The sequence below is a fragment of the Sphaeramia orbicularis genome, unplaced genomic scaffold (assembly GCF_902148855.1).
Source record: "Sphaeramia orbicularis unplaced genomic scaffold, fSphaOr1.1, whole genome shotgun sequence".
Classification (NCBI taxonomy): domain Eukaryota; kingdom Metazoa; phylum Chordata; class Actinopteri; order Kurtiformes; family Apogonidae; genus Sphaeramia; species Sphaeramia orbicularis.
This window is the reverse complement of record NW_021941538.1, coordinates 148,888-164,251: the sequence shown is the minus strand read 5'-3', so window position 1 is coordinate 164,251 and position 15,364 is coordinate 148,888. Positions and strand designations below refer to the sequence as shown.

Sequence of the window (15,364 nt, the reverse complement as noted above, 5' to 3'; positions counted from 1 at the left end):
TAGAATAGAATAGAACACAATAGAACAGAATAGAACAGAACACAATAGAATAGAACAGAACAGAACAGAATAGAATAGAACACAATAGAACACAATAGAACAGAACAGAATAGAATAGAACAGAATAGAATAGAACAGAATAGAACACAATAGAACAGAACAGAATAGAATAGAACAGAAAGAATAGATAGAATAGAATAGAACAGAACGGAACACAATAGAACAGAATAGAACAGAACAGAATAGAATAGAATAGAACAGAACAGAATAGAATAGAATAGAACAGAATAGAACAGAACGGAACACAATAGAACAGAAGAGAACAGAACAGAATAGAATAGAACAGAACAGAACAGATAGAAACACAATAGAACACAATAGAACAGAACAGAATGTGTCTGTTCTGAAGGCGGTGGAAAAGCAGTCGTTCAGAGGACAGACTCAAAGGGTTCTGGGAAGCCAGGAGGTCTGGTTTTGTCATGGGGGGCGCTGGGGGTTTTTGGGGGGTTATGGGTGGCGTTGGTGTTGAACCTGAACACACTTCGCAGACATGAGCGTTACTGGTCTGTTTTTTTAAAATCCTGCCTCTCTTTGTTTTTTCGTAGTGGCGTCAGCGTCGCAGCTTTGCCGGTGATTCTGCCGCTGCACGAAAGGACCAAGAACCACCCCTGGACCTCAGACCGACCTACATCTGCCAACAAATAAAAAACAAAAACAAAAAAAAAACAGACCGACCTGCATCTGCCTCAAAAAAACCCGAAACGTAGACCAGCGGGGCCCACGCACACCCACCAGCCCAGGCCAATGCCACCATGTACAGCGTGGAGGACCTCCTCATCTCCCATGGATACAAGCTGCCCAAACATGGCCCCGCCCCCTCCACACCCACCCCGGCCCTCCCCCCTCCCACCAGGCCCCCCCCTGCTCACCCCGTCCTACAGCAAACACCACGAAATCCTAGAGAACCGACCCGGCCTCCAGACGGAGAACGGCTACGAGCGAGGGTCCGCCTATGGGAACGGAGGGGGCGGAGCCCGGCTGCCCCTGGTCTACACCATTGGCTGCCCCAACAACAACAATGAATCCAGAGACAGGAGCCACCCCAGGAGGGAGGGGGAGGGGCGGAGAGAACGACACCCACTTTGGGGAGTCCCTGAACTCCGACGCGGGAAGGACCAGGACCGGTTTGAGGGTGGTTTAAGGATCCACATCTGCACCAGGTCACCATGAGTACTTTAACCTTAAACACCCAAACGTCCTCCTTAATCCTTACAGACCCAAACGTCCACCTTTAACCCTTACAGACCCAACGTCCACCTTTACCCTTAACACCCAAACGTCCTCCTTTAATCCTTAAACACCCAAACGTCCTCCTTTTCCTTACAGACCCAAACGTCCACCTTTAACCCTTACAGACCCAAACGTCCACCTTTAACCCTTAAACACCCAAACGTCCACCTTTAACCCTTAAACACCCAAACGTCCACCTTTAACCCTTAAACACCCAAACGTCCACCTTTAACCCTTAAAGACCTAAACGTCCACCTTTAACCCTTAAACACCCAAACGTCCACCTTTAACCCTTAAACACCCAAACGTCCACCTTTAACCCTTAAAGACCCAAACGTCCACCTTTAACCCTTACAGACCCAAACGTCCACCTTTACCCTTACAGACCCAAACGTCCACCTTTAACCCTTAAACACCCAAACGTCCACCTTTAACCTTAAACACCCAAACGTCCACCTTTAACCCTAAAGACCCAAACGTCCACCTTTAACCCTTACAGACCCAAACGTCCACCTTTAACCCTTACAGAGCCAAACGTCCACCTTTAACCCTTAAAGACCCAAACGTCCACCTTTAACCCTTACAGACCCAAACGTCCACCTTTAACCCTTACAGAGCCAAACGTCCACCTTTAACCCTTAAAGACCCAAACGTCCACCTTTAACCCTTACAGACCCAAACGTCCACCTTTAACCCTTAAACACCCAAACGTCCACCTTTAACCCTTAAACACCCAAACGTCCACCTTTAACCCTTACAGAGCCAAACGTCCACCTTTAACCCTTAAACACCCAAACGTCCACCTTTAACCCTTAAACACCCAAACGTCCACCTTTAACCCTTACAGACCCAAAATCCTCCTTTAACCCTTACAGACCCAAACGTCCCTTTAACCCTTACAGACCCAAACGTCCACCTTTAACCCTTACAGACCCAAACGTCCACCTTTAACCCTTACAGCCCAAACGTCCACCTTTAACCCTTACAGACCCAAACGTCCCCTTTAACCCTTAAACACCCAAACGTCCACCTTTAACCCTTAACACCCAAACGTCCACCTTTACCCTTAAACACCCAACGTCCACCTTTAACCCTTAAACACCCAAACGTCCACCTTTAACCCTTACAGACCCAAACGTCCCCTTTAACCCTTACAGACCCAAACGTCCCCTTTAACCCTTACACCCAAACGTCCACCTTTAACCCTTAAACACCCAAACGCCACCTTTAACCCTTACAGACCCAAACGTCCTCCTTTAACCCTTACAGACCCAAACGTCCCCTTTAACCCTTACAGACCCAAACGTCCACCTTTAACCCTTAAACACCCAAACGTCCACCTTTAACCCTTACAGACCCAAACGTCCACCTTTAACCCTTACAGACCCAAACGTCCACCTTTAACCCTTACAGACACAAACGTCCACCTTTAACCCTTAAACACCCAAACGTCCACCTTTAACCCTTACAGACCCAAACGTCCTCCTTTAACCCTTAAAGACCCAAACGTCCACCTTTAACCCTTACAGACCCAAACGTCCTCCTTTAACCCTTACAGACCCAAACGTCCACCTTTAACCCTTACAGACCCAAACGTCCACCTTTAACCCTTAAACACCCACACGTCCACCTTTAACCCTTAAACACCCACACGTCCACCTTTAACCCTTAAACACCCAAACGTCCACCTTTAACCCTTAAACACCCACACGTCCACCTTTAACCCTTAAACACCCAAACGTCCACCTTTAACCCTTAAACACCCAAACGTCCACCTTTAACCCTTAAACACCCAAACGTCCACCTTTAACCCTTAAACACCCAAACGTCCACCTTTAACCCTTAAACACCCAAACGTCCACCTTTAACCCTTAAACACCCAAACGTCCACCTTTAACCCTTAAACACCCAAACGTCCACCTTTAACCCTTAAACACCCAAATGTCCACCTTTAACCCTTAAACACCTGAACGTCCACCTTTAAGAGATCTTAGTGTTTCAGATGTTTCAGACGGTCTCTGTTTCCTTGCTGTCGTTGCTTCAGTTTCTTTCTCTCCATCTTTCTTCCCAGTCTTCTTCTTCCTAGTCCCGTCTTGGTTTGGGGTGGAGGGATACGTGTGCTGGAGGTGTAATCTGCCGTGCATAGCCAAGCCTTTATGGTCCGTGTGAGCATGCTCAGTCGTACACACACACAGGTTGTTAAACCCCCAGCTGGCGTCCACAGTTTCAGAAGCTTCATGTCTTATTGTGTCTTCTTATATAACGCTGGCCTCATCAATAAAACAGGCTTCATATAGAGCAGATTTAAATATGCATATGAACAGGCTATATTTAGACTGAGCTGAAGTTCTGCAGCTGAAACAAACCCTCTGGGCTGAGGACGGTTCCAGTGGATGGAACTGCGGTGGTTCGGGTACTCTAGTGGTACCTCCTGACTCCAAACAGAAGTGTTCGGTTAGTGTGTCTGCTCTGGTTCTGGTTCTGGTTCTGGACCTTCGTGGGCTCAGATTGACCCAAAGTCCACACAGCTGTTCTGGTGTCAGCACAAACCCACGGGCTGCTCCGGTTTCTTCTCTACATTTGGGTTTTGCTCACTTGCTTTTTTCAACCCAAAACATTTTTTTGCCAGCAGCATCTGAAAAGAGTCACATGACCTTGAATAGAGTCAGTGGGTGTGTCCGTTTTTGGTCACTTTCCAGTTGTATTTCTTTGAGGTGACTCATGTGCGTGTTCATGTTGTTGTTCTGTCTGTGCTGTTAGAACTGTATTCAGACAGAGGTTCTGCCGTTTCAGTCTGATGTGTCTGGTTTAGAAAAAGGAAAGGTCTACCTGGGCTCCCATTGGCCGAGGCCACTGGCACCGAAAAGGACTCCGCCCTCCACGCCACATCAGGACCAAAAGTTGAACAAGTGAAAAAAGAGATCTGAAACTGAAAAAAAAAAGATTTGAAATCATAAAAAAATAAGATCTGAATCTGAAAAGATAAAACATGCAACAACAAAAAAAAACAAAACTCAAATATTAAAATATATAAGAAAGTGAAAAATGAAAATAAATAATTTATTCAAAAGAATTACTGAAGTGAATCAAAATTATATTTAACTGAAAAAACTTTTCATACACTTATTTTTAATTGGAATACAATGTTGTATTTTCAAAATTCAAGATCAAAACTTAAATTTTCAGTTTAAAATGTTCTATTTTCATATACAAACCTTATGGCTCTAAATGGGCTCCATGGACGTCCACGTGTTCATGGTGTTCCTGTTCCTCTGTCTCCATCTAGTGGACGAAGGAGTCCATTTATTCTGCTGTGAACCAGACCATCCTCAGTCTGTTTACATCCACACCAACACTGGAGAGCAGGGGGCTCAAACATGTCCCCCCAAAGGTTCCAGTCCCACCCCTGGGATGAATTTCCAAAGTGTCTAAATTCCACAGTCCAGGCTGTGGAACTCATGTTAGTGTGGGTTCCACATCCAGACCAATCTGATCTACAGTCCAATAAGAACAGCAGAAGAACCCACACAGAAGAACCACTGCAGATTTACTACTGGGTTTGATGGGAAAAATAATATTACATTATGTCTGTAAAGAATGACAACTGCAAATGTTTGTCTTTGTTTTAGTGCAAAAAATCACATTAAATCATGAAACTCTTTCCATTTCCAAACTCTCCTGTACCAATAAAATGTGACTAACCTGAACAAATGTGTCCAACCTGAAATGTCTGTATTAAATTCAGTCCAGTTTGAACTCTTTTCTTCCTGTTCCTCAGTGTTTAGTGTCTTTGGAGATCTGATCCAGAATGCACATGGACTAATGACAAGTGGAGGAAGAAGACTGAGAAAATTACATTAAATTTTCTTGAGTTTTTTTTTTATTTAAATGTCATTTTTTTCAGGTTGCTCACTTTTTTTTTAGTCTTTTTAGTTTATAAAAGTAAGTATTTTCATAATTTAATTGGGGTTTTTTGCACTAAAACGAAGACAACTAGAAAAGCACTCGGAGAGCGCAGACGTCTGCCAAGCCAGATCTGCCCCCCCCCCAATCACCACCAAAATGTAATCATCTGTTCCTTGTGCCAGTATCAACATTTTCTGAAATTTTCATCCAAATCCGTCGAGAACTTTTTCAGTTATCTTGCACACAGACAGACAGACAACCCAGGTAAAAATTGTCAGTTGTCATTATTTCTGGGTTCTTCTGTTCTTCTTTTCCTGGTTGGGTCCACTGCAGATCAGATCAGACTGAATGTGGAACCTGAAAGAACAGGAGTTTAGAACCCTGAGGTAGACACAGACAGACTGTATTTGACCTTAAGATTTATAATGAAATTCTGATGCAGTTTTCAGTGCACAACAGGAACAATGTCAGCGTTATAGATAAATATACACATGAAAAATAAAAACTTCTGAATAAACAGATCTAAAAGATAAAAAAAAGACTCCCGTCATTATCCGATTTCTGGAGTTATCCAATTATTGTTGATTGTGTAAACAGAATAATCTGATCATCTTTATCGGATAACTGCAGTAATCGGATTATGATAAATCAGATTAACACACCTAGAGTCACCTCCAATACTTCGATGTCTTCACACTTTAGTTTTTTACGTTTGCGCATCTGTAAACACAATTAAAAATAGTAGAGAACGGAAGTTACATAGTCAAACGTGAGTGGAGGACAATAACAGGAACTGCAAGTCTACCATCACTACGTACGTACGTACTCCGAAAGAAATCCGATAATGGACATCCAGGGTTTTTGGATTATCGCATTACTTAAAAGCATGTAAATGTGTTAGATCTGATAATCACAATTATCCGATTCCTCGCAGATATGGGACTTTTATGGTCTGGTAAACAGGTTCATTGTGTTGCGTTTGTTTCTGATGGTTCTGTGTGGTGAGTGTTTTCTGTCCGCCTGACTGCACCATGTGACCCGGTACCTGTTCTTTGTGTGTTTGTGCTCAGGTTCTGCGACGGCAGCAGAGGTTCCCAGCCCCAGTCCAGGGACGTGTCCTACTGGAGGAGGAGGGGCCAGGACTTCACCGTGTTACTGGACTACGCCGAGTACAAAGACTCGAACGGAGGAGGGCAGGGGGGTTATGGGAGACCGGAGGGGCCTCAACAAGCAAGAGGCCAAGAGCTGTGTGCGGACGAGCATCAGAGGGTGGCTCAGGAGAGGCACCGCTGGGCCGCCCAGGTCCAGGCCCAGGTCCAAGCCCAGGCCCAGGCCCAGGTCCAAGCCCAGATCCAGGCCCGCTCCAGAGAGAGAGAAGCAGCTCTTCATCAGTGGAGGATAGCCAACGAGAGGAAGTGCCAGAGCCTGGGGACAGACGAGTGGCGTCCGGCCGTCAGCTTTGGCCGCCAGCTGTCGCAGAGCGAGGGTGAGCGTTGGACGCAGGAGCAGCAGCGGATCCACGCCAGGACACCGGAGGGCATGGTAGTCCACCCGCGGACCAAAGCCAAATCCCAGTCCCTGCCCAGGATGCTACAACCTGAGAGTCTCCAGTACGTGGACATAGCCTCCTCTGGTCAGGAACTCTACAGGCGGGTCAACGGCCAACCACTGTCACACCATGACCTTTTCAGGGCGCCCCGCTGGCCGGAGAACGGCAGGCCGGCTAGTGCTACCCAACTCTCAATGACACCAAAGCCCCGCTTCACCCGACCTCCCAGACCTCCGTCCTATGAGATGCACCAGCAGATCAGGGGAAGCTGTGAGGTGTTGTCTGGGAGAGATTCAGTCATCTCCCATGGAAGGGACCGGACACCGCTGCCCCTGTTAAGGACAAGTGAATCCCAACTGGACTATTTTGGACAGGACTCCGGACCCCCGGGATACATCCCTCCCCCATCATATAAAAGGGCCCCTATAATGGGGGGGGGCGCAGAGGATATGGTGAAATTCATGTTGACTACAGGTAAATAATTATCTTAAACACCTGATGGACTGTGTTGAAGTGTGACGTGTTATTTCACTTAAAGGTGCGGGAGACTTTTGTGTCCAGTGTTTCCTCAGATCTGTCCATCCTCAGTCCTATCCTCAGTTTCATTCGTCTGTTCGTCTGTCTGTCATTCCTCAGCTGAATCTCTTCCTCATGGTGAACAGTTTCTTAGTTCCATCCACCACAAACAAACCATGTGTTTACAAGCAGAGCCGGGAGGGAACTCAGGCATCTTCAGAATTTTGTCGTGACATGCATTGTGGGAAAGGGGGTTCGTGCAGCCACCTACAGCAGTAGCGGCAGTGCAACCATATGATATTATATGGATGAGACAAACACGATGCGAAAACGTCTGAAACGCGGAAAGGAATATGCATAGAGGGAAGGGAGCTCCTGCTGTTTCCGCGTCGTGTCTGTTCCAGCTGCTGCTGTCAGTGGCTGCGCAAGCCTCCGTTTCCCACAAAGCACGTCACGACAAAATTCCGAAGATGCCCAAGTTCCCTCCCAGCTCTGTTTGTAAACACCATGTTTTGTTTGTGGTGGATGGAACTAAGAAACTGTTCACCGTAATGCAAGAGATTCAGCTGAGGAATGACAGACAGACAAACAGATTCATGAAACTGAGGATATGACTGAGGATGGACAGATCTGAGGAAAAACTGGTCACGAAAGTCTCCTGCGCCTTTAAGTTTTTATTAGTCGTTAAGTCAGTTCTTTTTTGTCATGAAATGCGTCTGTGTTGTTTGGACTCTACAGGTACAGAGGGGATGTGTACCATCAGATACAAGTGACTCCAGATGGATCTCACTGGTTTACCCGGCATCCGGCAGGTTCTTGGCCTGATCCCCAGAGGGAGAGGAAGATGTCCAGTCAGAAGCAGCTTTACCCCGTCTATACCACCCAGGAGCGCCCTGGTGGAGGGGTCCAGTATATCCCCTTTGACGATCCCCGCATCCGCCATATTTCCTCAGCGCTGGGTGGTAACTCCTTGACGGACGCTGACAAGATCCGCCACATTTGCAATGAGCTTCCCAGTGTTACCGTGTCGGAACCTGCCTCCGACGACAGTGCCTTTCTGCCCCCGCCATTGGGGCCTTTCATCGCTGCTAAACTAGGCGATGATGCTATCCCGACGTCTTCTAGCGACTTCGACAATGACAATAACAGGTGGCACAGCAATTTGCACAAAGATTCTGTCGATAACTTCCCAGCAACTGACCAAAACTGCAACAACAGATATCCCAAAAACCAACGTCCTCCTCCATCACCCTCTTCGGCCTTCCAGGGCCCATTCTCAAAAACAACGCTTCGCCAGAGACCCAGTTCAGAACTGGTCTTTTCAGAGACCATCACTCAAGTGAAGAAGATTGTCCCGGATTCAGGGCCAGAGAACAACAGGAACACTCGGAGAAGAGTGAGCGAGACCATCTTCTGCCTGGTGTCTGTCCCTGTCCACACGCCCACTAACATTAACAAAGACTCTGCAGCCGACCAGAACAACAATGAGACCATACCCAGCCTGACTGTCTCAGACACTTTTGCCGTAGGCCTGAAAGAGAGCCACAATATCAGAAGCAGGTCAGTGAATGAGATGCCCATCAAATCCCACTACTCCCACTTTCACACCAGCAGCACATCCTCAATGAGGAACTACAAGAGGGCTCCTCTACGGAAGGAGATAATTGATGCCTGGGCACTTCAAGCTAATGAGGACAAAGAGTTGTGTTACGCAGGGTCATGGCCGGGAAACCAGTACCGTAACCAGGAAACCCAGACCGGTTCCCCTTTGACAGTAGTGAAAAGTCCAGAACCTCAGAGCCCTCCTGACAGACAAACGGCAGCTCCGTCTGTTTCAGACACGACCACAGACGGCGGAATGGCCACAGATAGTAGCTCTTCTTTCGGTTTCCAAATGGCAGGCCAGAAAAATCTCCATCTTTCCAGCAACAGCGCCTTCTCCCGCCTCAGTCCAACGCAGGCCCCATCAGTGGAAGTCTCACAGCAAGACCCATCAATGGACCAGGATCAGGGAGACCACGAGCTATCCTGTCCCAGAAAGAAAAACTGCAGCCCCCAGACTGTACAGATCCAGTGGTGTTTGGTCAGTTTCTCTTAAAACCAGTGAACCGACGACCCTGTGACGCCATTGGTGAACTGGAGAGCATTAATAAAGAGATGGAAGACACCATTAGTAAGAGGCCCAATGTAACTCACTGCCTTGAGAATCTAGCTGAGGTGAATAAGAAAATAGGTCACTTTAAAGCAGGAGCACATTTCACTGCTGGTCCAGAACCAGGCAGGGAAGCATTCAGTCTTCCACCAATGCACATCAGTAAACCCAACACTCTGAAAGCCAGGTCCAAATCCTTCACCTCCACTTCTGACCTCGCCTCTGTGGAAGTCAGGAGCACTTTCTCCAAGCCACAAGGCAACGACTTTTCAGCACACGAACAGTCGATACTCAGCATCTCCCCTCTGCCTCAGCACAGTGAGTTAAGACACCTGTACAGACAGGACATCCCAGTCCCTCAGGAGTCTTTACTGAGGGACGTGGGGACTGACTGTGTACACAGAGACCCCAGGTGGTCCTGGGGAACCAGTACAACGCTCACTTTCAGTACCATCTCCACTTGATCCTAAGGAACAGAGTGAATATGTGCAGCTCTCTCAGGAGAGTGGGGGGCAGCATTAGTTAAAAATAGATGTAGCCCTGAGCACAATTTAAATGAAGAGCTTCAAACTGAGGCACAGGCTCTCAGTGAAGTTAATCCTGACAGCGCTGAGGTGAGTCTTAGCATCTGTCGGACCAAAAGTGAAAGCAGCAGGTCACCCAAGAAAGAAGCCTCAACACATGTCATTAGACTGAGCAGGGAGGCGTCCTTTTTTCAGGACGATGATGATGATGATGATGGCAATGAGAGATATACCATCTCTGAGCCTCTGACCTATAAGAATGAGTCAACCATGGCAGATAAGCACCTGGAGAACCTGCTGATTCAGGAGAAAGCCAACGCTTTACCGGCAGAGGACCTCAGCAATCTGTATGAAGTGAAATGCGCTAAAGGAATCCCTGAAAATGAGTCCATTGAGCAGCGGGCAGCTCGAATACTGGGGATCGCAGTTCCAGTGGAGGCCTTGGGTGTGGCTGACAAACAGCTGGAGGAGGAGCAGGACCATACACCCACCACGTTGGGTGAGAAACGGCAAGGAGGTGAGGAGGTGGAGCAGGTGATAGGAGGGCATGAGCAAGTAGAAGAGGAGTCTGTGATAGTCCAGGAGGTCCAAGAGGTCCAAGAGGCACAACCAAGTCCAGACCCTGAAAAGCACAGAGATGAGCCCCACAGCCAGGACAACGACCTTCAACCAGCTGTGGTACTGGACTTGCCGGAGTTCCCACCCAGTAAACTGCCCTTATCGCTGCCTGTCACCCCAGATGAGAAACTAGCACTGAGCATGTTCAGTGGCGAGAAGAAGGGCTGTGGCGGAGCGCGCAAACTGATCGAATCCCTGCAAGATAAGCTGAGCTCGTCCACCTCGTCTGTAAGTCCACCTTGGGCACGGACAGGATGGCCCGTCTGAAAGAGCTGGACTCGGTGTCTCGAATAAGACGCTCAGCCTCAAAGGTTCGGACAGCGGAGAAGAGTTTAAGGGTGACGACAAAGAAGAAGACGGAGAGGTCAGCGAGGTTCAGGAAGAGGCAGATAAAGATGAAGAAGAGGTGGAGAACATGAAAAGGACGGGAAACCGAGTGGAACAAGAGGATGCATGAAACACAAGAGCACGGAAGAAGCTGCACAGCGACAGGACGATGGTTCTGTAAACGACGATAACGTACAGGTACGTGAGGAAGAGGAACGGCAAGAATGGGAAGAGATGAATGTTGAGATTGCACTTAAAGCAGACAATGAAGGACGTAAAGAAGCGGCCGATTCAAAAGCAGAGGAGCTACAAGTCCAGACGGAGCTCAAAATTGTGGAGGATGAGAATGAAGAGCGTCTTGAGAAGGCTAGCGGAGGCCAGAGTCAAGCTGAGGCGCCAAAAGAGCCTGTAGCGGCGCAGTTTCCCAAACCAAAGCGGCGGACCCGGCTCCAGAAGCCGCCACTGCTGCTCAAGCCTCGCAGCGTTCCCAAGAGAGAGATCAGCCTGCCCCTCAGCTTCAGCACCGGCACCTGTGGCAAACCCGCCAACATGGAGGACGACGACGCCTTCGCCATCTCAGGTGGGTATTCAAGTAGACCACATCTGCACTACAGGGACCACCATCTGTGGACCCGATGAATCCAGGTGTTTGTTCTTACAGGCTCTGGGATCCAAAACAATAAGGACTAATGTCAGAATAGAGTTGGATATTATGGGATAGATATCAGTGCATTTGTCCATTTGGGTTCAATTATTATCGTTGTTTCTAAAATGACTCTGATTTTTCAACTGAATTTGTATCTGATTACACTGATTTACTTATTTTTTCTCCCTGACTCTGATTTTCACTGTTCTTCCTCTAAATGTCTGTAATCTTTGTCCTGCTCTGACTGTAAATAATCATTTCCATCTAATTTCATCACATCTGACTGGGGAGGAAAAATCTACCATTAGTGCAGGGCTGTCAAACATGAGTCCCTCCAAAGGTTCCAGCCCGACCCCTGGGGTGAATTTACAAAGTGTCTAAATTCCACAGTCCAGGCTGTGGAACTCATGTTAGTGTGGGTTCCACATCCAGACCAATCTGATCTACAGTCCAATAAGAACAGCAGAAGAACCCACACAGAAGAAGGACTGCAGATTTACTACTGGGTTTGATGTGATAATGATGACAACTTCAAATGTTTGTCTTTGTTTTAGTGCAAAAATCACATTAAATTGTGAAACTCTTTCCATTTCCAAACTCTCCTGTACCAATAAAATGTGACTAACCTGAACAAATGTGTCCAACCTGAAATGTCTGTATTAAATTCAGTCCAGTTTGAACTCTTTTCTTCCTGTTCCTCAGTGTTTAGTGTCTTTGGAGATCTGATCCAGAATGCACATGGACTAATGAGAAGTGGAGGAAGAAGACTGAGAAAATTACACTGATTTATCTGAAGAAATGTCAGTTTTTCAGGTTATTCACATCTTTTTGTTTGGAGAGTTTATAAAAGTATTTTCATAATTTAATGGGGTTTTTTGCACTAAAACAAAGACTAAAATTGTCAGTTGTCATTATTTGTCTGTTCTTCTGTTCTTCTTTTCCTGGTTGGGTCCACTGCAGATCAGATCAGACTGAATGTGGAACCTGAAAAAAAATGAGTTTAGTGCAAAAAAACCAAAACAAAACCAACCCATTAAATTATGAAAATACTTTTATAAACTCTCCAAACAAAAAAGATGTGAATAATCTGAAAAAACGGACATTTCTTCAGATAAATCAGTGTAATTTTCTCAGTCTCTTCCTCCACTTCTCATTAGTCCATGTGCATTCTGGATCAGATCTCCAAAGACACTAAACACTGAGGAACAGGAAGAAAAGAGTTTAAACTGGACTGAATTTAATACAGACATTTCAGGTTGGACACATTTGTTCAGGTTAGTCACATTTTATTGGTACAGGAGAGTTTGGAAATGGAAAGAGTTTCACAATTTAATGTGATTATTTGCACTAAAACAAAGACAAACATTTGAAGTTGTCATTATTTACAGACATAATGTAAGATTATTTTCTTCCACGTCAAACTGAGAAGAAAATGTGCTGTTCTTATTGGACTGTAGATCAGATTGGTCTGGATGTGGAACCCACACTAACATGAGTTCCACAGCCTGGACTGTGGAATTTAGACACTTTGGAAATTCATCCCAGGGGTGGGACTGGAACCGTCGGTGTCCGGTTTTGGTCCACGGGCCGCATGTTTGACACCTGTGCTTGGAGCTGACCTTATTTCTGTGTTATCCTGTCATCATTTTCCCGGTCTGATCCACTTCAGATCCCACTGGGCTGACTGTAGAACCTGCTGCAGATGTTTGACCGTTCTGTCTCGTCCTCTGTTGTGTCGTTTCTCATCAGACTCCTACGACCCCAGTCGAGTGGAGAGAGTGTAACCTTCGACTCCGCCTTCACCGCTTTGGAAATCACTTTTTTCTCCAGTTAACAGCTTTTTCCAGCAACAAAGGCTTTGTTTGGTGTGAGGCGGCGGGTTGGTCAGCCGTGACCTCCTGTTCTGACTGTCCTGGTGCTGCCAAAGCATTTTTACAGCCACATCTCAGCACGGCCGGTGCCGGTTCTGGTTCTCTAAGCCTTTTCAACCTCTTCATCCTCCCATTCCGTCAACAACTGAAAGGTTTATTTGCTGAAGCGAGCGGACTTCGCAGTTTGAAGTTGTTTGGAAAATGCATGTCATTCTCCCCATGTTGCACTTTGGCTCGGCGCTGAGCTTCTGTGTTGAAATATGAATGTAAAAGTGCTTCTGCTCTTCATACAAAAGAAATGTAACAAAAAAGAAGGCAAACAGTATTGCATTACAATCAGTATTAACCTACACCAAATGTAAATAAGAAAGATATATCAGATTTTATTAAGAATATAGAAAAAAATCAATTCAAGACATTTAAGTGCTGAAGAAATGTATATTTTCTTATCTATGTTGAGAAATGATTAGATTTTTGGAAGTGTAGTCTTTGGGTGTATTCCTAATATGACCCCCCCCTCTTTATTCTTCTTGTGTGATCGAGAATGTACTCAGTGAGCCTGGAATGCAACGAGAAACACTGTGGTCCTCCAAGAGTTTCACTCAAAAGCAATATAGTCATTAAATACAGGGTGTGTACGAAGTGACTGGAGAAACGAGTCTGTGTTTGAAGGAGTTCCATCTGATTTACAGCCTCGTTGGAGTAAGTGTTGGATTTACACCGCTGAGATGCCAGCAGCGAGCACAGGATCCTCTCCTGAAGTACAGTAGAACCTGGCAGAACGAGTGTACCGTAAGACAAGTGCACCGTAAGACGAGTGTAGAATGAGTGTACCATAAGACGGGTGTACCAAAGTACGAGTGCACCGGAAGATGAGTGTGCTGTAGGACAAGTGTACCGAAGTACGAATGTAGAACGAGTGTACCGTAGAACAAGTGTACCGTAGAACGAGTGTACCGTAGAACGAGTGTACCGTAGAACGACTGTACCGTAGAACGACTGTACCGTAGAACGAGTGTACCATAGAACGAGTGTACTTTGTTCCCTGGTACCTATGTTGATGATTTGGTTGATTTGGCTGGTTCTTGGCTGGTTTTTGGCTGGTTCTTGGTGGTTCTTGGTTGGTTCTTGGCTGGTTCTTGGCTGGTTTTTGGCTGGTTCTTGGCTGGTTCTTGGTTGGTTCTTGGTTGGTTCTTGGCTGGTTCTTGGTTGGTTCTTGGCTGGTTCTTGGCTGGTTTTTGGCTGGTTCTTGGTTGGTTCTTGGCTGGTTTTTGGCTGGTTCTTGGTTGGTTCTTGGCTGGTTCTTGGTTGGTTCTTGGCTGGTTCTTGGCTGGTTTTTGGCTGGTTCTTGGCTGGTTCTTGGCTGGTTTTGGCTGGTTTTTGGCTGGTTTTTGGCTGGTTCTTGGTTGGTTCTTGGCTGGTTTTTGGCTGGTTCTTGGTTGGTTCTTGGCTGGTTTTTGGCTGGTTCTTGGTTGGTTCTTGGCTGGTTTTTGGCTGGTTTTTGGCTGGTTCTTGGCTGGTTCTTGGTTGGTTCTTGGCTGGTTCTTGGCTGGTTTTTGGCTGGTTCTTGGCTGGTTTTTGGCTGGTTTTTGGCTGGTTTTTGGCTGGTTCTTGGTTGGTTCTTGGCTGGTTCTTGGTTGGTTCTTGGTTGGTTCTTGGTTGGTTCTTGGCTGGTTCTTGGTTGGTTCTTGGCTGGTTCTTGGTTGGTTCTTGGTTGGTTCTTGGCTGGTTCTTGGTTGGTTCTTGGCTGGTTCTTGGTTGGTTCTTGGTTGGTTCTTGGCTGGTTCTTGGCTGGTTTTTGGCTGGTTCTTGGCTGGTTTTTGGCTGGTTCTTGGCGGGTTTTTGGGCTGGTTTTTGGCTGGTTTTTGGCTGTTCTTGGCTGGTTTTTGGCTGGTTTTTTGGCTGGTTCTTGTTGGTTCTTGGCTGGTTCTTGGTTGGTTCTTGGCTGGTTCTTGGTCGGTTTTT

The 15,364-nt window shown here is 46.6% G+C and overlaps 1 protein-coding gene across 1 annotated transcript; it reads left to right on the top strand.

The window, feature by feature from the left end:
• Window positions 1-549: 549 nt before the first annotated feature.
• jcada (junctional cadherin 5 associated a) lies at window positions 550-14,513 on the top strand. The gene is given in 13 exon segments (XM_030129766.1): window positions 550-925; window positions 927-1,130; window positions 1,132-1,169; window positions 6,266-7,174; window positions 7,177-7,219; window positions 8,000-9,309; window positions 9,312-9,796; window positions 9,798-9,920; window positions 9,923-10,781; window positions 10,784-10,852; window positions 10,855-11,009; window positions 11,012-11,462; window positions 13,278-14,513. Coding segments are annotated over 13 exon segments (4,794 nt in total). The 5' UTR covers window positions 550-812; the 3' UTR covers window positions 13,313-14,513.
• Window positions 14,514-15,364: the final 851 nt, after the last annotated feature.